This window comes from Acyrthosiphon pisum, chromosome X, assembly GCF_005508785.2.
Source record: "Acyrthosiphon pisum isolate AL4f chromosome X, pea_aphid_22Mar2018_4r6ur, whole genome shotgun sequence".
NCBI lineage: Eukaryota > Metazoa > Arthropoda > Insecta > Hemiptera > Aphididae > Acyrthosiphon > Acyrthosiphon pisum.
In genome coordinates, this window is record NC_042493.1 from 37,504,858 (window position 1) to 37,527,403 (window position 22,546).

Sequence of the window (22,546 nt, forward strand, 5' to 3'; positions counted from 1 at the left end):
TGTATAAAATGTTCAATTTTTATATCTAAGGATTAAAAATGTAAAACATGATTCCACCTAAGTAGTTAATTCTGTTACCAAAAAATCTAAAAAATACATAAGCACAATATATTTTTATAGTCGTTTTAAGCTCAAATTTCGACGAAATCACATATTAAAAAACCTGGAATAACTATTTTAGTTATTTTGTTGTGATTGTATATTATTGAAACTTCTAAAGTATACTATTATATATCTATGATAGTACCACGATTTGTTGTTGATGTATAACGCGTTATAAGAACCTAATGGATATTGTGATATGATTAACTTGGAATTTATTATAGATACATATTATTGGTCAATTTTTTTTTTAATACCATAGATAAGTATATATACCTAAGATACCTTATACCTAGACTGACATACCGTCTCCGCTCAGAATCGTTTTTCTTATAGGTACAGTGATATTATATCATTGAATTCAAATTTAATACTATCCATTATACAGTGACCCACTTGTAACCTACTGTATAGTAGAGCGACATCCACTTACCCACCTTTTTTATATATTAGTATGACTTGAACAAAATATATATTATTGGCTATTGGGTATCGCACTTGTATTTTTGACGTATAATTTTTATATTATACGAAAAGTCAATACATATTACTTTGTTTTATAATATCATACTGATTTCATTCACACCGAAATATGTCCTAAGTATATGTGAAAAATTGGCTGACGAGTGTCGAGATTTTTATATGATTAACAAAACATTTTGGGGGTCAAAAGTAAAAACTATTCAGTACTTATCGTGTAATAATCGGAAAAAAATCAAATAACAGGAATATTTACGGAACACCAAACAAAATCAATTTTACCGATAATAACCGGCAACCATTTAAATATCTAATTTTGTCCAAAGTTGAACTTGAAATAACTATAGAATTGTGTTTATATAATTTTGGATTTTTGGGTAACAGTATGAAAATATTTTTATACATTTTTAATTGCAAAATAATTAGTAAATTTCAATATGATAAATTTCATCGAAAAAAACCAAAAACATTTAAAATCGATAATGTCTGGAAACAGCTCAATACGAGTCAAAATATTTTGAAAATTTTATCAAGTAGATATAGAAAATGATAAAATAAATATATGGTGTAAATACTAAATATCAAGTAGATATCTAAGGTTATTCGTTTTTTAATTATAACCAAATAAGAAAATCGCTCCATGAGAAATCGAGTGAATATCCAATGTTGTAAAAAATTGAACTTCAAACATTCATAAAAATTTAATTTGACTCTGGTAGACTTTTTTTTTTGTTTTAGGTTGACAAACTTATGAGGAATCTTACATTAAGTTTTTAAATTTTAATTATAAAAAGAAAAAGTTTCATGAATTTCTAATTAAAAATAATTTGATAATTTTCGAAATTTTTACGAATTTGGTTGAAATTTAAACTTCAAACGCTCATATAAAATTATTGTGCATTTACGAATTTCGACCTCCCCAATTCACCTACTAGATTCACTTTTCCACCGGAAAATATACTGATAAGTTGAAAATCATAGCATTATTTCGACTATACTTATCGTGTACACAGATACAAATAGAAAAAAAACACACATCATTGTTATGGGAAAACAACATAATTGTTTGCCACCCCCATATACTTCTGCTTAGTTCCTTCAACATATTTTACTTTCATAAATTACCGAGTTTTTAATTCGTGTTTGTACATTGGGTTTTTCCTCTCTCGCCCAATGTTCACTGAGTAAACATACTTGTATTTTCTCTCTGTACATTTTTGATTTTTCCATCATGAGGAGACACAGATAACTGCTATTCATTTACTTATTAAGGTAGGTTTTGCTGTAATTAGGTACATATTCAAATTTAACGAAATATCTCCTACGATTCTCTCTACAGTATTATAAAGGTATCCACAATTTTCTCAGTAATGATCAACAGTATTTCCTTGTAAGAAATTAAATAATAAATATATTTAAAAAATATCAAAGTTCAAAAATAGATTGCTTACAGTGTGGTTGCTGTTAATTATTGTTATATAGAATGCAATTTGTATTTTTTACTAAAGTATATTATGCGGGGGGGATACAGGTGGAGATGTGATGAGTATACCCCCGATCAACCAAACCAGGATGGAACACGAGTCCGTTCATTTCAGTTGCGTGAAAGAAGATCCCGAGTTCGTTGTCCAATGGTATAAAGATGGCGTGCCACTGGATGATTTGCCATTCTTGAATGGTAGATTTCTTGTGACTCCAGAAGGTTCGTTAGACATCTATGATGCAGCATTGAACGACAACGGTTTTTATTCGTGCCGCATAGTATCAACAAAGGGAACACTGTCTGCTGGTGCCTTTCTCAACGTTCAGTGTAAGTGTTTAATCAAGTACCTATTGATTAAATCAATATTTTGATATCATAAATACCCCTCAAATAATTTCCAAGCCTAAATAAATTCACATTTGGTGAATAGGCATTAATGTAATATTATTTTTTTATAGTGTATAATATTATAACGATTTTTATTAAATAAGATTCTATTTCTTTATTTTTGGATTTTTGGAATCGACAGACCAGCGTATTCCATCCAGTCTCATCAAATATTTTATATAAGAGATTTAGGGCCGCATTCACATAGTCGATGCTTAAAAATAAGTATTGCTTAATCTAATTTTGATAATAAAAAAAAAATGTGATATTAATTAAGTCTTAAAGCAATGCTTAAGGTACCTAGGTCTCGACCAACCTTAATTTAAGTAATAATTTGTTTTCTTTATCCAAAGTCTCGTTTATGATCTTATTGGAGTCATAAGTATATATCTTAAGCAATATACTTATTCTTAAGCATCGACTATGAATACGACCCTTAATATTTATTGTGTAACAGCAGGTAATGTTTAAAACATTGATTCGGCCATTTTTGTGTTTGTACCTATGTGTGTGTGGGAGGGTGGTGATTATACAAATGTACTTTACTATTATTTGGATTTTACTTTAAAAAAATGGAAGTTCCGCTACAATTCAATTAAACCTTTGTCAATATATTATATACAGCTTAATCATCAAACCACGCCTTTTGCAGACAAAGCGAAAGTAGTCTATTCACCAGCTGAAGTTTTTCTTGCTTACGGTAAGCCCGGTACCTTGGATTGTCACTTCCATTCCAACCCGCCGCTGACGAAAATAAGATGGGAAAAAGACGGGTTTTTGTTCGACACGTACAACGTGCCCGGAGTTTACCACAGGCTAAACGGGTCTCTTTACTTTGATCGGGTACGAATCGATTTATATACATATATATTATGAACAGTATATGTCCCAAAAATCTCATATCATCCCAAAAATCTTTTCATTGACCTTGAAATATTTAAATTTTTAAGTTTTCGATATAATTATATGTATGAAAATGTTAACTTAAGAGCGTAGGTAAATTTCTTTATTCGTATAATAGATAACAGTTGAAAAAAGTTCTCATTTTATATTTAGATAATAATTATGTGCCAAATTTATGATTTTTGGTATCCCCGAATTCAGAAAAAAATTGGCTATATATTGATGAAATCTCCTATGTGCTATCTGCATCCAAAAATTAATGAAAAATAATAAATAAATTCTCCTATGTGGTACCTACTAATCGTTGATGAAGTATCTCCTATGTGCAGCTATCTCCACCGTAGAAAAATCATCCTATGTGTTACCAAATATAAATCGCTTATGAAATAACTCCTATGTGATTTTTTCATTTAAAACGTTTTTCGCGTTTCCTGAAAACTACGCTTTTTTCACATAGGAGGTTTATTCCCGTGAACGGCGAATTATACTTATTAGCCACGTAGATAATTAGGGTGATACGGAACTGTTGGAACAAACTGTATATATATACAATATACACAAAATCATATATTTATAATTTAACAAGTACCTACCTATACGGCTATACCGATTTTGAAATATTATAATATGTAATACGTGTAACTGTGTAAGTAGTAAGTACATAGGTACCTACCTACCTAATAATAAGGCATAGGATTTTAATTTGTTTGTCTGTTATAATTATATGCACATTACACGTATATAGGTAGAGAAAGAACATGGTGGTAAATACACGTGCACGCCATTCAATGAGCTGGGAACTGAAGGGGCATCTACGCCAATGGACGTGATCGTCCAGCATCCACCAAAATTAATTGTTGTACCGAAAGTGTTGTACTTCCGTAAACTCGGAGATAACATCACAATGCCATGTGAAGCAGAGAATTTCGATAACAGAGGTCCGGCGATTGTTTGGCAGAAGGTACTACACATAATGCATAGTATCATATGATTTTATTTTTATTTCGTTATCATAAATTAGTGTTTGCGCAGCTCGGAGATTCGAGGTCCGCTGAAATGGTTGACCCTATACTAGCCTCCCCTACATTGTCCATACAGACATCACATTCAATGTCTCATCATTAGTACATGCCACATGGCCTTATCCCAAAAAATGCAACGGCCATCAGGCAGCGGTGTGCAAAAAACTAGTTAACCTTAACACATTACATATCATCGTACCTAATACCTATATAGTATCATTTTTTACTAATGAATAATCTATTTTAGTGGCTTGGCGTGGCGTATTGTTTGCTCCCAGTCGCGCAATATGACTGATAGTAAGTAACGCTCGCAACTACTAGCTCCCGGATGGGTGACCGCCCGGGCTCTTAGTAGTTAAAAATGTTAACTTAAAACTTTGACACACACACATATGTTGCTTACCTATACCGTACTAACCACAGTTCATAATCCCCACAACAGCTAATGACCATAGACGCCGGGCTTAAGTTCAATAATAAAAAAATCTATTTTAATATGTTATCTCTAAGGGAGACTCGTTTGATTTATTGTTCATGTAACCATGGTTGATTAAATTAACTTGCATAGTTGTTAACGCTTATTAGTAATTCATAAATACCTATATAATAAATGTTATTATTCTTTAATATTGGTTTTGAATATCAATTCTTCGTCTTATACGCAAGTGATTCGTATTAACTGAAGTCTACAGTACACATAAGTTGGGCGCCACAGCTAGGGGGGATGGCTTGATTGGGCTTCAGCCCCCTCAGAATTTCTTAAGTCCCTATAAATTGTATTAATAATTTGCTTATTCAAAAAAAATGCTAGGGCTGAATCCCCCCCCTAACTTTAAAGACTAGTTACGCCTATGGCAGTACACATGGTATATTACATTAGTACATTATTAGTACCTGCCTATGTCCTATATATTATTAATTACTATCATTATTATTTAATTTAAGAAATAACAAAAACTCTAAAAATATTAATTATTTATATTATTTGTATATACCTACCTATTTATAGGCGGACGGTAAGAGTTTATTTTATCCTCGAGTGACAGTCACTGGTGGTAATCTAACTCTGACTGGTGTGAGGAGTGAAGACAGAGGTGTCTATAGATGTGTGGCATCCAACATCGCAGCTACTATTTCGGTGGAAACAGAGTTGATCGTCGAGGAAAACTTATTCCACCGTAAACATTTCGATTTACACGTAAATGCAACTAACAAGAATATCGTGGCTTACTGGAAACGACCATATTCATTCTGCACCGTTTGGTTAGTAATACTTGTTGTATTATAGACTACTAGACTAGTGTTTCCTAACCGTACCTATATGTATCAAGAGTTTGAGAACCAATCTTGGATAGAACCAGTGGCGCCGAACTAAAATTTAATTGGAGGGGCAACTACATATTTGGGATACCCACCCACCCACCCAAAAAATGACCAGATAGGTGACCCCCAACACTCAATTTTAATAAAGATTAATTACTTACCTAACTGCAAGGTGATTAAAATGTTATAAATGACATAATGACTTATAAATAATAATTTATACACCAGGATTGGGTGCTAATGCTATAATCCTTTTTACTAGCGCAAAGATAAAATGTAGTATTATATTATATTGATGATTGATCACCATTTATATATATATATATATACAAAACGAATTTATTACTCATCAAAATAACAGAAAAAAAAAACATAAAAATAAAATCCATCAATGTGTTACCAACAACACACAATATTGAAAATAAATGTTATGTGTTAAATTTACATAGGTAAAATAATTAAAACTGAAAACCTAAAACAGGCATTAAAATAATTATAATTTATTTATGTTAGTAATTTTAAAAGAACTGGACTATATGATGAGAAACATTTGATGACTTCATCTGTATCTATTGGAATATCCTTTTCACATGAAATTATCATGAGTGATTCTAAGCGTTCTTCACACATTGTTGATCTGAGACGTGTTTTAATCAATTTCAATTTAGAAAATGCACGTTCTGGAGAAGCACTTGATACAGGAAGAGTAAGTGCAATGCAAAGTGCAGTATAGAGTGAAGGAAAAATATTTTACAACTCAGATCTGTTGCATACTTCAAATAGCATATGTATTGTATCTTGTGGTTTTTCGTCTTCCTCAGAACTGTCTTCATCGGTGTTTTGGTCATCATTATCATCAGAATTTAAAACATCTGTAAAATCATGATCTAGTTCATGTAGTTTTTCTGGAAGTTTCACCAACTTTTCAAATTCAAAATAAGTGTTTGCGAATTGTAAATATTCTCGTCTCAAATTCACTGCAGATACAAACTTCCCATATACCGGCTCAAAAGCATTAAAAGCATCAATAGGAAGTCTTAAATTATTGGGTTCTGCTACTTCTTTAAGTCGTTTTTTTTGGAAAAGTGATATATCTTTAAATAAAGGCGTAGAATGCTCATTGAATCTTTCAGTTACTTGTGTGCAAACAATGTCTATAACAGTATAAAAAGTTTTTATTTTAAAATTATCTATAGGACTGATTATAGGTTGATCATCTGTCGCCATTTCACCTGGCATTTTTTTTATACGTCTGGTGCGAATATCTGTGAGAGGGATCATGTCAAAATCATTAGTTCTGGAATCCAAAAATGTGTTCTTTTCGTTAACAATTATATTGAATTGTATTTCATTTCTAAGTTCTTGCATTTTTTTGAGAACAAATTGAACATAAGATACAGCATTTAAAAGATCCACATTTTTTCCTTGTAAAAATTTGCTTAGTGGATTAACTAAATCAAATATTTTCCTAAATGTTAACCCTGTTAAAATAAATCTCTCAGATAATAAATAATCAAGTAAGCTCTTTGCTTTAACACTACAAACACGATCAGATGATGAATCGGTTTGTAAGTAGTATAATAAGTCTATAAGTGCATCATATGTATCAAATGCCGTTTTGAGTGCACTTGCATGTGATGACCATCTAGTAGTTGAAACCCTTTTTAACCTTCGAATGGGTTTGCCTGGGTATCGCTTTTTTTGATAATCAGAGTATAGACCACCACGTTTTTTGCTGCTTCCTACATAATCGTACAAGGTTTCTAAATTTCCAAACAAATCCCTTGCTTCTACACAACTACTGACTGCATCAACTACAACAAGACTAATCCTATGTGCCCAACACCAAACATAAGTTGCAGATGGATTATGTGTTTTGACAATCGATTGAAGCCCATTGTAAGCACCTCTCATTGATGCTGCCCCATCATAAGATTGACCTACGAGATTTTGTTTCCAATCTAGATTCATTTCTTTGCAAATATCTTCAAACATTGTAAAAATATGTTGCCCGGTAGTCAATACTGTTTCTCGAACTGCCACCAAACGTTCACAAACAATGCCATCTTTTTTATTAATATACCTTAGAACAATAGACAGTTGTTCTTTTCTTGAAATATCATAAGTAGTATCTAATGATACACTGAAAAACACTGAACTTAATAATTCTTTCTGAATAGTGTCACGAATATTAGTAGAAATAGCTTGTATTAGTTGATTTTGACGCTGCCATGACAAAAAATTGGGCATTTTTCTTCCTTTTATTTGAAGTTGTGTAATGTATGATGATAAAGCAGGGGAGTATTTCGCTAAGAGCTTTGTTAAATCTTTGAAATTCCCACACATTTCTTCTTGCCACCCTTCCTTGTGACCTCTAAACGATAGACAATGACGTCCTAGAAACAATGTTAGATCAATTAAATGTCTAATTAATTCACGATTAAGTAGAACGTTTGATACAGAATTTTCTTTTAATGACGGCAATAATGGAAAAGAAGCTTCTTTATAAGCAGCTTTAATCGATGCCATTATATGGGCTTCTGAAGTTTCGTGAGTTAAAATTTTAGCTGGTCCATTTTTCCAGAAATGAAAACCTTCTTTTACCCAATTTGTTTGCTCATTTCTACCAAAAAGCACACAGTAAAGACAGTATGCTTTATTTTGTTTTTTTGAATAAGATAACCATTTTCGTCTTGATACATCACCATTTGTCAACTTTTTCCAATACCAATTTTCATGGAATGACCTCCCTTGTGCGTCAATAGGAAATTTTTTATTAGGAAGTTCATTTGGCAATGGTTGCGATGCTCCATTTTTAAAGAAAAAATTAATAAGCTCCGGGGTGAAATGTTTAATACTGCTGAAGACAAAAGGATCATTACCAATATCGGCCACATCAGATACTACAAGATAAATAATATAATTAATAGTTGGAAAACTTTCAGCATAATTAAGTCTTACTTTCTTTAAAATTCAAATCATTAATTTCCATTAAATGTTTTTCATCTGTAGCAATATTGCTGTCAATATCATTTTGAATAACTATTTTAGTTTCGCTCTCTGGCTTTTCTGTAATAATAATTTACTATATTTTATAATATAAAAGAAATAGCAGGAGTGTAAATGTCAGATATTTTGCTAATAATAAGCTTATTAAACTGCAGATGGTTATAATTTATTATGAGTATTGAGTAGTCACAACATATAACAAATTAATACATGACAAATAAACATCACTGTTCCTAAAAGATAAATTAAATATTATACAATTTTAAATTATATTTTCACAGGTAATACATTTAAATATAATCTCCATGTTTATTAAATAAATACTTGAATGTATCCTGTTGTATGAAAAAAAACTTGTATTTATCATGATTTGACAAAAGTTGAGAAGCAACTCTTTATAATATTATAACACTTAATGAAATATTGAAATTCACAAAAATATTGAAACAAGTTAGGTACTTAAAATGAAATATGAATAGTGTAAATAGATCCTGCAGATATACCTGGTATCGGTGATGATTTTTTATTTGTTTTTTCACCTTCTGGTACATCTACAATATTTTTGTTTGGAATTACTTCACTGTATTTTGCTTCTTGTTCTAATAAATAATATAACAATTGTTGTATCACCGTATAATATACTATTATGTGTATAGTATCAATAAACCATATATTAATATGTCAATACATTCATTGTATCGCTCAGAATATAAAAGTAATTAGAAAAATAAATTACCAGCGCTTTCAGCATTATTTGAAAAAGTGCTCTCAGCCACTGTATACAAGTGGGTTTCAAAAGTCTCTTCTATGTCTGCAATTAAAAAACATAATGACAAAACAATAAATCATTTATCATTAAACATAAGTACTCAACTACTCAATTAAACTAAGCAACTAGCAAGTAACAGTAACATCTAATTTATTATTGTGCCTATATTTTAGTATTTTAATTTGAAACAAGTATGCGTCTTAAAATTAAACATGAATAGAGTAAATAGATCCTGTAGGTATACCTGGTATCGGTGATGATTTTTTATTTGTTTTTTCACCTTCTGGTACATCTACAATATTTTTGTTTGGAATTACTTCACTGTATTTTGCTTCTTGTTCTAATAAATAATATAACAATTGTTGTATCACCGTATAATATACTATTATGTGTATAGTATCAATAAACCATATATTAATATGTCAATACATTCATTGTATCGCTCAGAATATAAAAGTAATTAGAAAAATAAATTACCAGCGCTTTCAGCATTATTTGAAAAAGTGCTCTCAGCCACTGTATACAAGTGGGTTTCAAAAGTCTCTTCTATGTCTGCAATTAAAAAAACATAATGACAAAACAATAAATCATTTATCATTAAACATAAGTACTCAACTACTCAATTAAACTAAGCAACTAGCAAGTAACAGTAACATCTAATTTATTATTGTGCCTATATTTTAGTATTTTAATTTGAAACAAGTATGCGTCTTAAAATTAAACATGAATAGAGTAAATAGATCCTGTAGGTATACCTGGCATTGGTGATGATTTATTATTTATTTTTTCACCTGGTACATCAACAATATTTTTGTTATAAAAAATGTTCTTTTTAGATCTAAGATTTGAAAATGTAATACAAGATTTCTCATATGTTTCAATGTTTGTATACTTATATCAAAAAAAAAAAAAAAAATATCTAAAAGCAAGTCAAATTAAATTTTTATAAGCGTTTGATGTTTGAAGTTTATATTTTTACATTTGATATTCACTCGATTTCTCATGTGGCAATTTTCTTATTTTGTTGTAATTCAAAAATTAATAACTGTAGATGCATGAAAATTTCACTGAATGTTTATATTCTCATTTCTTATAAACCATACAATTTTGAAAATATTTTGATTTATTTTGAGCTGTTTACGGACAATTTCAAATTTCAATTTTTTTAGTTTTTTTTTCTATAAATATCAATAAAATTTTATTTGGTGGGCCAAAATGTGTGAAAATTGAATACTAGGCTCCTGATATATTGTTACAATAGCAGTTTAAAAATATTAAAAATACCTACATATGCACAATTTTTTTTTATACCTAAGCAATTTAAGTTCAAATTTTGACAAAATATATTAAATTTAAAATTAATAATTATTTTGAAGTTGAAAATTTAAAACAAGATTCCACGTAAATAGGTTATAATATATCAATTTTACTTTAATACTTTATTCACAATAACATCATCAAATATACTTAGTATAGTTAGTAATAGGCTGACTAACTATTACTGTCTTCGCTCAGAATCGTTTGTCTTATACAATGATATTGTATTATTGGATTCAAATTTAACACAATCCATTACAGTGACTAACTTGTAAGTTACTGTACAGCATTAAAAAATGAATAATAATAATTAAAAACTTACCAAGTCGCTGTCGTTTTGTTATTGTGTTTAATTCATTACTTGAAGCTGTGGCCGTCGCTGGTATTTTAAAAAACGAAGAAATATTAGAGCATATGCTTTTACTTTTCATTATCTTACACGACGTTGTATGGCGAGTCCAATTTGTGGAATTCAAAAGCCCTTTTTTTTTACCACACAAACATTCGTGATCACTTTTTGACATTTTAAATTATATTTAAATTGTATTTTAACCACACTACCACAGAATACGATATTTGGTAAAAAATAAACTAAAAATCAATATTAATTATGTAGGCCTGTTGTAAGAAGTAGATTCTGTTTTGAACATACACAAGTCACAACAACTGAATTAAATTTTTAAAATTATCCATGGATCATGTTTACAAACATAATTAATTATTACCAACATGAATATCGATAAAATAGTTTTTATTTTTAATTTGGTAATAATAATGAATACTGTGAAAATAGTATCCACGGCTTCTTCACGGTTGTGGGGAGACGGAGGGTATTAGCAGTTTTATTTTGGTTCTATTTATAATTTATACATTAGACTTATCGCTTATAAGATTTAAACATATAATCATGATATAAATTAGATAAACATATAATCATGATATTAATTATATCATGCATATAATATATACACGCATGGATAGGACATAGTTCTTATCGAACGTTCCCGAATTGTCTGTCTCGTTCACAAATTACAATATTATTTCTTCCACAACAAAATGATATATTTAAGTAACTTAAATCGAGTTAAATAATAAGTTACTGTAAATCGGCAAACACGCGTTTGTGAAAAGGACCTACATAACTAGTAACTATTACTAACTATAAACTAACCCCATACCCTTTTATACTTAACAAAATAAAATATCACCAGTGTACCACACCGTGTCCTGACCACCCACCTACACACCCACCCACCCACCATCATATAATAGGGGGGGCGGCCGCCCCCCCTAAACAGTTGGTTCGGCGCCACTGCTCAATGATGTCTGATAGTTGTACTATTCCAAGAAAAAGAAAGGTATTATTATTAAACATATAACAATAAAAACTATTAATAATTATTCTCATTTTGTTTATAGGCTCTTGAATACATTCAAAGTGATTATGATTGTTGTAATTATTTTTTTGTATAATGATTTTGATTTTTAGAAATTTTTTGGAATAACCAGACAAATCGCAGGTCCAAATGATCACCCAACCACGCCAACCTTTCTACAACTATACTGTATGCTTTCTGTTTATTCTATGATAAAACCTCCTAAGACAGGAAATTGTACAGTATATGAAGGTAAGTATTACAATAATTACACATATTAAAAAAAACAGTAAATAATATTTTGTCTGTACTCTGTATGTCTCTAGAGTCTATTCCCATTATTTCACTATCAGATTTAAAAGATATTATTAAAGATCCAGCAAATAGTTCTGAAAGAATAATTAAAATTAATAAATTAAAAGAAAAAATAGATACAATTGTACAGGAAGATTGTTGGGACCTTGACGATATTCTATTAGAACACAATTATGCTGATTCTACCGTATTTGATTGTGTCGTTTATTTTTTGGCTGGGTATCTATAATTTAACATAAAACTAAACCTACTAAATTTAAAAGTAGGTATTTATTTAATTGCTTATTATACATATATATAATTTTTTTGTACTAGGTATATTGCTAAGCGTTTAGTTCATAAAACTAAATGTGAAATGTGCGTTAGAGGGTTAAAAACGCTTAATACTTCACAAGATTTTATTGGTAAGGAATCAGATTTGGTAAGAGCAAAATCCAAAGGCTACCTTACTTATCCTGATAGCAATTTATTTATTATTATTAAACACATTGAGAATTGTTTTGCAATACATGCAAATTCAAACAATGTATTTGAAGAAACTTTTAATGAATTTTTTAAACTTCAATATACCATTGAAATTTGCTTGTACTGATTCTCAACATCAAACGGATATGTTAACAAATATTTTTACATATTATATCACAATGCGTATGAGACAATACAGTTATATGCAAAATCAAAAAAATAAAAAAATACATAAAACAAAAAAAAGTTATCTAAGTTAGTAAAAATTTGAATTACCAACATAATTAATAGAAATAACCTAAATTAAATATTTGTAATTTTAAAATATTATGTTATAGTTGTAAATTGTTGTTAATAAACTGACCTACTCATTAGTCATTACTGCAAGTTGTCTGTTACTCTGTTATTTAGTTATTATCTATATTCTATAGTTGGTTTATATTTTATTCAATTTTATTGTACATAGATTTTGAAATTTACTGTGGAAATATTTGTTATTGATTATAAGAGAAATAATAAGTAGAAATTAGTATTTTTTATTTGGTTACCACTTACCATTAGTAAATAGGGCAGATCAGGTGCAAGCATGCATCAAATAAAATAAGTGCACATTGCCTAATTGATATGCTTTTGCACATTGCAATTTTTTTACCGGCAACAAAGTGCGCGGTAATGTGGGATCAGCTAGTATTAGTATATAATTTTCTCGTTTGGAGCGCCCATAGTCAGTTCTGGCACATAATTCAGATTACAGATTCTGTTTGACGGTCACGTTATCACATTTCGTCGTCTAGCCAGTATTATCTTAAATCATGTGTCATACCTAGTTGTTTCTATCATGGTGTGATACAATGATACGTGAATTAATGTTAGTTGAAAATTTTCAAATTTGTTGTGTAGCCAATAAATGAGTGCTAAATTTTTACACAACTCTAAGAAATGACTGTTTAATGTAATTTCTTTTGTCAGATAACAGTAATTTATCGACACTGTATCGAACTTGGTCACTCGGAACTATATGTATCTCATAACTATATATGTAAACTCTATACCATGTTGAAACTCATTTTTTTTCGCCATTTTATAAAAATTCCGAAATGAAAACATTAAATTATTTGATTATTTACTAAGACAGTAAAAATATGCAATTATATGCAAAATTTAATTTGGTTTATGGAATCAGTAAGGTTTGAATCGCCGACATTTTAAACCCTCGTTTAACTTCATACACTCAGAATGAACATGCAAATGCATAGAATTCCGGTCTCTAATTATGACTAAAAATTAATTAATAGTTGGACTAGATAGTTACTTGTAGTTTTATTGTTGTGCATTGTTGAATTAAACAGATTATACAAAATAATGATCATAACTATTTATATACGTTTGAAAATAATTGGTTATGATTCATAATATAAAACCATAAAGTAAGGTAAAGTATAATAAAGTAGGTATATAATAAAGTCATATTATAATATTCAATTTTACATAAAGATATAATAAATCCCAACACAGTTGAAAACTTAATTTTTATTACAATTGTTAATTTAAACTCATATATTAGGTAGGAATATACATTGAAAATGAAAATTTAGAATTATCGTACCATATACAATATACTACAACCAGTTGAAGTGCCATTTATAAACAATACAATTTATTCAGAGCATGACGTAGTTAATGAACCTGATGATATCGATCAAAGAAAAATTAAAATTTGAATTGTAATATTATGTTAAATAATAGTTAGAATAACTCTCTGAAAATTTAATTTATTATTTTCTTTTGTAGTGGCTTATGATGATATTCCTCAGACAACTAATGATAATTTTACCTACTCTACACACTATAATAGGAAACCAAGTAGAAACTCCTTTAAGATGGTGGAATAAAAAAAATTCTCAAGGATTAATTTTGAACTATTAATAAGAAAACAAGAAATCTAGAATTAGAATACACTGCATCATACATCGAGTTCCATCTTGTTATAACTAGTGTTTGAAAATTTCATGAAATTTTAAAAAATGAAATATTTAAAAATGTGTGAAATATTTCAGTGTTTTAATAAATTTTGTTTTATTTTTAAATAAGTTTTATATTTGCATATACAGTAGAACCTCATTAATCCGGACCTCATTAGTCCGGACTTCGCTTAATCCGGACAGCCGTTTATAATACGTAAATAAGAATTCTACGAATTCTATAATACGTAAGTAAATAAGAAATTACGCTAGTTTTCCCCGTAGATTAAAATAAACATGAAAACGAGTTCTACAAATTTCCCATAAATGCGGGTTATTGCGATAACATATTTATCAAGACATTACATTAGATTGGTTTCACAAAAAAGCAGTGCCAGAAATTAGAAGATATCAAACAGAAATTTTGAAAATTCCTGACGATAAAGTGAAGGCTTTAGTTCTACTGGATAATTGTCCAGCACATCCACAAGTTGAACAGCTCACTAGCGATGATAAAAAGATTACGTGCATGTTTTTGCCAGCAAAACAAACCTCTCTGATTCAGCCTATGGATCAAGGCGTCATTTACACAGCCAAACGTCTATATAAAAAGAAGCTTTTAAATGAAATTTTGGAAGTCGAGGAACCAGCTGCAGGAGAAGAAGATAGAAGAAGTTATAAAACGTTACAAAATCACAAAAATTACAATATCAGATCAATGATTTATAATTTCGCATCTGCTGTCAAAGATATAAAACCTTCAAGTTTGATTAACTCGTGGAAAAAACTTTTAATAAATGAAGAGGTTGAACCAGATACGGCTGAATTAGAAACAGAAGATTTTCATAACATTTTCCACCAAGGAGGTGAAAATTCAGCTACATTGGAAGACATTGAGCTGTGGTTAGAAGCAGATGAATATGGTCTAAGTTATCATATTTTAACAGAGGAGGAGATTGTTGAAAGTGTGACTGCTACAGAAAACTCTGAAACGGATGAATATGATCAGCATGAAACAGATGATAATGTAAACCCTAAGCCAAAACTTGGTGAAATAAAAGATCATCTAAACATTGTCATCAAATACGTTGAAGATAATAACGATGAAAACATATCTGCATATTATGAGCATCTAAGGCATCTTCGCGAGTTAATCGTTAAAGAAATCACTGTGAAAGGAAGACAACCAAAGATAAGCAGTTTTTTCAAACCAGTGTCAAATGTGAATAACGAAAGTGTGCCTTAATACTATGGATGTAATGATTATATGTATGTAATACAATTATGTATGTATCTACTATTTTTTTTAATAATATAATAATAATATATGGTTTAATAAAATATGCAATAACATTTTTATAAGTTTATAATTTACGATTTTTGGTTATTTTGTTTAATCCGGACTTTCATTAATTCGGGCAATCTAGAGCCCCAATTAGTCCGGATTAATGAAGTTCTACTGTAATTGTCATAAATTACCTTCATAACTGTATGGCACCTGCATGTATACCTAACCTTTGGTATTATACATTTTAAATAGTATTCAACATTTAACATTTTTAAATATTTTAATTTTTAATGTTTAAATGATACAAGTAGGTATACAATCTTTTACATGTATATTGTATACCTACTGGATTCTTACATTCAAATTTAGAATACTGAACATTAGTACAGTATTATAAACTTATCAATATTTATCAATTATCATATTATATATTTATATATTCTACTAATTACTATACATGTCTTATGTATATAATTTTAAATATGAATGTGGTATGCAGGCATGCGACAGTGTTCTCATATTTATTATTTATATCTATATATAAACATTAAACATAATAGATTAATATGAAAAATATAAGTATATAATATTATTTTATGCCTTTGCATTTATCATGTTGAGGAGTTCGTCTATTTCCGCACTTTCAATATCAGAATTATAATCTTCTTCATTTTCTAAAGTAACACTACGACTACAGTCACTCTCTTTGTCTTCATAATTTCCTTCATCACATGCACTACCTACTATACTCGATAAACGTTAGTAGTTTAGTACACTAATGTTAGTTGATTTAAGATATTACGGTATTAATATTAATATATTAAACTTGTATACACAAACACAATACACTAATGAACTATTCAACATGATAATTTTATGAACATTAACCGTGTATATTTTTCTTGTTATAAACTTATACCTAAGTTATAACTTATTACTTATAACGTTTAGATAAGGATTAGGATTAATGATTATAGAGTTTGACAACATAATAAATGTTATAAATAATATTATTTAAATTTAATTACGATAGTTGTACGATCATTGCATCGTCGTCGACGATAAGCCATTTCTTGGGAAAATAACCAGGTTTTGCTATAAATAGTCGAAAATAAGACCTAATAACTAATAAGTAATAATAGTAATCGTATTCCATTAATGTCAATGATTATACCTAGAACTCTTGGACTATATAATTAATAATTGATAAATAACCATCATTGATATTTGTGTTCAAAAAAATTTCAATGTTTCACGTTTTTGTGAAATATTTCACCATGTAGTGAAATATTTCATACTTCAAACACTAGTTATAACCGGTACGGGAAATTTAGAATTACATTTATTAATAACTATATCTGAAGCGGCATACCTCTACTAACTATATTCCAAAACTTCAACAGTTTTTCAAACGTCCCTTTTGAACTTTGTAAATAAGACCTGTCAGTTATCTTCGCAATTTCTGTTGTAGCGATCAAATTCAGGGTATGAGCACAACATTTTATATGATCAGGCAAGTAAATACTAATATCTTCAGAATGTTCATTTGATTCTTCAGAAAGTAAAGGATATGGATCAACATGTTGAATTTCACAACATTCATCATCTTCACTATCTCCATTTTCACCAGTTGTATTAGAATCAGAATCACTGGTTACCTACATCGTAAGTATTTGATTTTTCACACAATGTGGTTGAGAATGTCCGAAACGCTTTCCCGAAATTACTTGTGTTGCCAGTTAAGGCATGAGTTATTTTTGAAGTACTTATTTGATAAGTTTGAGTTATATCATTAATTACGTCAGCAATATTTAAATAATTATGTCCACCTTTGATCCTTCTACATCCCAAAACATAAGTATTGCGGGTATAAGAAATTTCTTCTATGAAGTGACATGTCATGCCAAGATAGCTTTTGTTGTTAGTACTCCGAATATCTGCAGTAGTACAAATATATTGTTGCTTAATGAGCAATGAAGTGAACATGGAAATATAATTTGTATAGCTTGTGATGAGTTTCTTTGATATATAATTTCTGTCTGGAAGTAAAACAGAATCTGCAGATGTTAAACCGGTAAGGCCAAGGATTAACTGTCGAAACGCTGGTTTTTCAAAAGTTATTAATGGTCTCATTTCTTGAATAATGTAGTTGATCACCAATCTATAGTAAATGAAACATTAAGATTGCTTTCTTATATTCTAGATTAAAATAAAATATTATACAGGATACCTAATACCAAATACCTACGCTAACCCCCTTTTTCTTTTTCAATAATGCAGTTATTTAAATTCTGATTTTTGTAATATAGGTAGGTATGTACTTAAAGGCCATATTTTTAAATTTATAAGATTCGTTGTACTACTTAGATAGTGCCCTGAAGATACAAATTTCTGTTATTCAAATGAGAACCCTCTTTCTAATGCACATTATTTAGTGTACCTATACCTTTTCTGAAAATGTTGATATACCGGAATCAAAATTAATACGAGTGGTTTTTAGAGTTATTAAATTTGTGTGCCAAAGATAATAGGTCCACGATAATGAGTATATAAGAATGGGGGCTAAACTAATTTGAACATTTTAGTGATTAATATTAATCGTTTGATATTAATAATTTGTACAAATGGCCAAAGTATAAATACTAGATCCAATATTACATCTAAGTACCTATTTAATTTTTTTGTAAAACCATTTTTATAGATTATAATCCTTAGTATAAACTACAAACATTTTAATAACTGAGAAACTAATCATTCAAATTTTTTAACTAGGCATATCAACATTAAAAAAAAAAAATGATCCACTAAATAATTTATAGTAATAAACATGGGTTCTCATTTGAAAAACATAAGTTTGTATCGCCAAAGGACATTTTTCAATAGTACAAAGAAATTGTCTTTAAGTATATTTAAAAATCAGGACTTGATAAGATACTATTTTATTTCATTCATTTCAATTCATTTATAAAAGGAAAAAATGGTGGTTAGCAATTAGCATGCTTAGTGAATTACCCTGTACCTATAAGTGAAAATTAAAATATAATATAAATAAATATAATTTAGGTACCTACATAATATGGGGTAAGGTAATGTATAATATTATGCAGATCTAATTCTATAAATCAAAATCTAAATTATCATTTTGGCAGTTTGGCATCATCTTCAAATACTCTACAGGAATAAAATTATAATCCGTAACATTAAGATTTCTAAAGATTAGGTCAATATAAATTGTATTTATTAATTTATATTATTTTATAATTTATGTTCTATTTGTTTTTATAATTTGTAAATAATCTTTGTAACTTTGCAATAGGTATCATAATTATATCTATAAATTACTAAAAAATACTTATTAAACAACCAGTAAGTAAAATTACCTTTTCTTTGGACCATTTTTTAGCTGGACCACTAAACAGTTTTGTTTGAATCTCTGTTGTTTTGGATACATCATGTCTTTTCCTTGCTTCTTTTACTTTTTGCATCAATGAGTTATGTTTGAGCTGTATATGTACAGGTAATTGCTTTATAAGACTTATAATAAAGAAGACCATTCATGGAATTAAATATTTTATATTGGAAATAGGCTTGTAATAACTAATAAAAACAGCTTAAAAATATTCATACAGAATAGGTGCATATTTTGCAGCTATCAACAATTTCTATAGTTGTTACTTATATATTTTTTCTACAGCACACCCAGCCTGATCAAACTATATACACAATATTTACATTATTTCAGTCATACACTCAGACACTCAGTGGCACCGAAGTGTTTAAAATATACTATGACATCCTACAATCAAGGGGCCCCTCACCATTCCCCTTTTTTAATTTCACAATCAGATGCAATCTCAAAGCACCTATAAAATGCAATGTATTAAGAGGATGTCAGCGCACCCGTAATTCGGCCGCAAAAATCATTCTGCGGGAACCAAGTTAACTCAAACAGATTTTATGTTAGAAGTACCAACATTTTACAACATATTAAGTAGAATATTATCTGTGTCGTAGCGTTTCAATTTTTTTGATACTCAAAATACAATTAGATTTATTAGTTTATTAGTACTTGGCTTTTTTTGAATTTTTGATTTGCTTATAAAAAAATATTGAATTACGCTAAAAACAAAATAAGAACGCTATTGCACAGATAAAGTTCTCCTTTATGCTCTATACAATTTTTGTAACTTTATTATGAATACTGTCTTCATATAGTGGGTTCGCGCAAAACAGTTTTCATTATATTTAAAAATGGAAAAACAATTATTTTCTAGTAGAACGCAGACGCTGTGCGTGGCGTGCGGCTCGCAATGTAACTACTATCGTCAATTCCCCACTCCGTATCATTAATGCGTGTACATAGTGCATTGAGTAATTATAACTATATTATAATATTTATAGCCGGCTTATCGCTTTTATTATTACGTACGACAACGACCGTCGACCCGCGACCGCGACGTCGTGATACGTTTATTGCGAGTACTAAAATAGAATTAGGCATTCATAATTATTCATAATTATTGTCGTTTATAAATTTATAATTTATTCTTGCGAATAATGTCACCAAAAAAGGTACGAGCACTTTCAGCTAGACGAGCTCGATCAGGAGCGAAGTCTAAGTCAAAGCGAATGAAGGAAGTTAAAAAGGGGATTAGTATAAATCGTCCTAACAATCCCCTAAATACTCGGTAAGAAATTCTAAATATCAACTATAATAATGATTTATGCATTTTTTGAATTTAAAACATCAAATTAATAATAACAGCCAAATGTTTTAGAACAAATTCGAATATAAGGTACGTAAGCACACTAATTTTCACACTATTTTTAACGTGTGTGAAGTTGGGGTACCAAAGCTAGGGCACTAATTCTCCGACGACTATAGTGAAAAGAAACCTCGTACGTTGTGTTGCATTTTATTTCATTTCAGGGAAGCCGTACTATTGCACCGAAACTACCGTTTCTTTACGAAGTAGATGTCGCCCTATGTCACACAATAATTGTTGTAAATAGTGTTAAAGTATAAATAAATTCCATTGGCGTCATTACCACTATAATTATACCGAACATACTGACATATTGTCATCATAACATAATGACAAATGAATAATAATGGAAAGTTAGGTTATAAATTCAAAATTTCTCTAAAGACCATAAAATCTAACACACGTTGTTCAGTTCACCTTTACATTAGCTAATAGGAGTGTAAACATGTAATTTGCCTTGAAGTATTTAAAACATCACTTTTTATGGAAACAGGTATGTATAAACTAATTTCTACTGTACTGAATAGTTTAGCCATTGTTTGGAATATAAGTCTTTTATTAATAATGTAAGTATGTAATACACTAATACCTTATCCTGTTTCCCTTTTCACAGTAATAAGTAATGTCTACTACACTTGTTTGTAATAAATATAAAAATGTAATACTTTAGAACTATTCACTTAGTAACTTAGTACTTGTTGTAGTGTTGTAAAGTGTTTAAATGTCTTCTTTTTTTTTATATACTATTATCCTCATAGTTATATAATTATGTGTGTATCAGTAAGTATTATATACCAGGAAGTTTTTTGCATACTACATAAACATCATTGTCTTTTGTACAGTAATATTTAATACTTTTGAATTACTAATAACGGTTACTTTTTAAATGATCATTGGATACTGTAAAATATGATGAGTAACAATAAAAACCTTCCTTTATAGCTTATAGAAATGTATATTTTTTAATTTAGTTTCAGCATGAATAGCGGTTTTCAATGCATATGCTGTTACAAAATTAATTAGATGACAAGAATAAATCATTTATCCATTCCAGCCCTGCCGTCTACATTTACTGTTAAAGAATCATGATCTATGACAAGAAATCATCGTTGAATCTGTTATTAAACACAATACTGTCGTATCCTTTTAACATTTTAGATTTAATACATAAGATTATAAAATTATGAATCAAATTTGTATTGTTCAAGGCAACACATTTGCATGTGTTGTTACCTAAGTTTGATAAAATGTTATAAAAGCATATTAAATAGAATGGTAATTACTAGGGCTCGGATTTATATGTATTTATATAAACAAAGTAGGTATTTATACAACAAAAATATGTACATAAATACGTGCTAAGAATTCAAAATATGTATTATCAAAAAAAAAAAAATAATAATTAATAATATAATAAAATGTAAAAGTGATACTTGTCAGTACAGACATGGTTATTTTTTTAGAATAAATAAATTATGAAATTAACTTAGATTATGTTTGTTTGAAAATATGAACTAATTGTCATAGCATAAATATAATTGATCTACACTTAAAACATTTTTTTTTTTATGAAATTTTGC

The 22,546-nt window shown here is 29.1% G+C and overlaps 2 protein-coding genes across 2 annotated transcripts; one reads left to right on the top strand and one right to left on the bottom strand.

Moving 5' to 3' along the window:
* The first annotated feature begins 2,095 nt into the window (after positions 1 to 2,095).
* Positions 2,096 to 5,665, top strand: LOC100166087 (protein borderless). The gene is made up of 4 exons (XM_029485104.1): positions 2,096 to 2,392; positions 3,105 to 3,295; positions 4,101 to 4,316; positions 5,387 to 5,665. The coding sequence occupies exons 1-4, from the start codon at positions 2,125 to 2,127 to the stop codon at positions 5,663 to 5,665; spliced, it is 954 nt and encodes a 317-aa protein (XP_029340964.1). The 5' UTR covers positions 2,096 to 2,124.
* A 785-nt stretch (positions 5,666 to 6,450) lies between these two features.
* Positions 6,451 to 11,226, bottom strand: LOC103307887 (zinc finger MYM-type protein 1-like). Its single transcript, XM_008180308.1, has 7 exons — positions 11,118 to 11,226; positions 9,956 to 10,030; positions 9,723 to 9,818; positions 9,446 to 9,520; positions 9,213 to 9,308; positions 8,662 to 8,769; positions 6,451 to 8,603 (listed from the first exon to the last, which is right to left on the bottom strand). Exons 1-7 carry the CDS (start codon positions 11,224 to 11,226, stop codon positions 6,451 to 6,453), a joined length of 2,712 nt encoding a protein of 903 aa, XP_008178530.1.
* Between the last annotated feature and the right edge of the window lie 11,320 nt (positions 11,227 to 22,546).

Excerpts from the sequence above, each read along its gene's own strand:
- LOC100166087 (XM_029485104.1), top strand. The coding sequence starts at position 2,125 with ATGAGTATACCCCCGATCAACCAAACCAGGATGGAACACGAGTCCGTT. Across the intron at positions 3,296-4,100 it reads GGTCTCTTTACTTTGATCGG|GTAGAGAAAGAACATGGTGG; the intron begins GTACGAATCGAT and ends ACACGTATATAG. Across the intron at positions 4,317-5,386 it reads CGGCGATTGTTTGGCAGAAG|GCGGACGGTAAGAGTTTATT; the intron begins GTACTACACATA and ends ACCTATTTATAG.
- LOC103307887 (XM_008180308.1), bottom strand. The coding sequence starts at position 11,226 with ATGAAAAGTAAAAGCATATGCTCTAATATTTCTTCGTTTTTTAAAATA. Across the intron at positions 9,521-9,722 it reads AAAATCATCACCGATACCAG|ACATAGAAGAGACTTTTGAA; the intron begins GTATACCTACAG and ends TTTTAATTGCAG. Across the intron at positions 9,309-9,445 it reads AAATAATGCTGAAAGCGCTG|AACAAGAAGCAAAATACAGT; the intron begins GTAATTTATTTT and ends ATTATTTATTAG.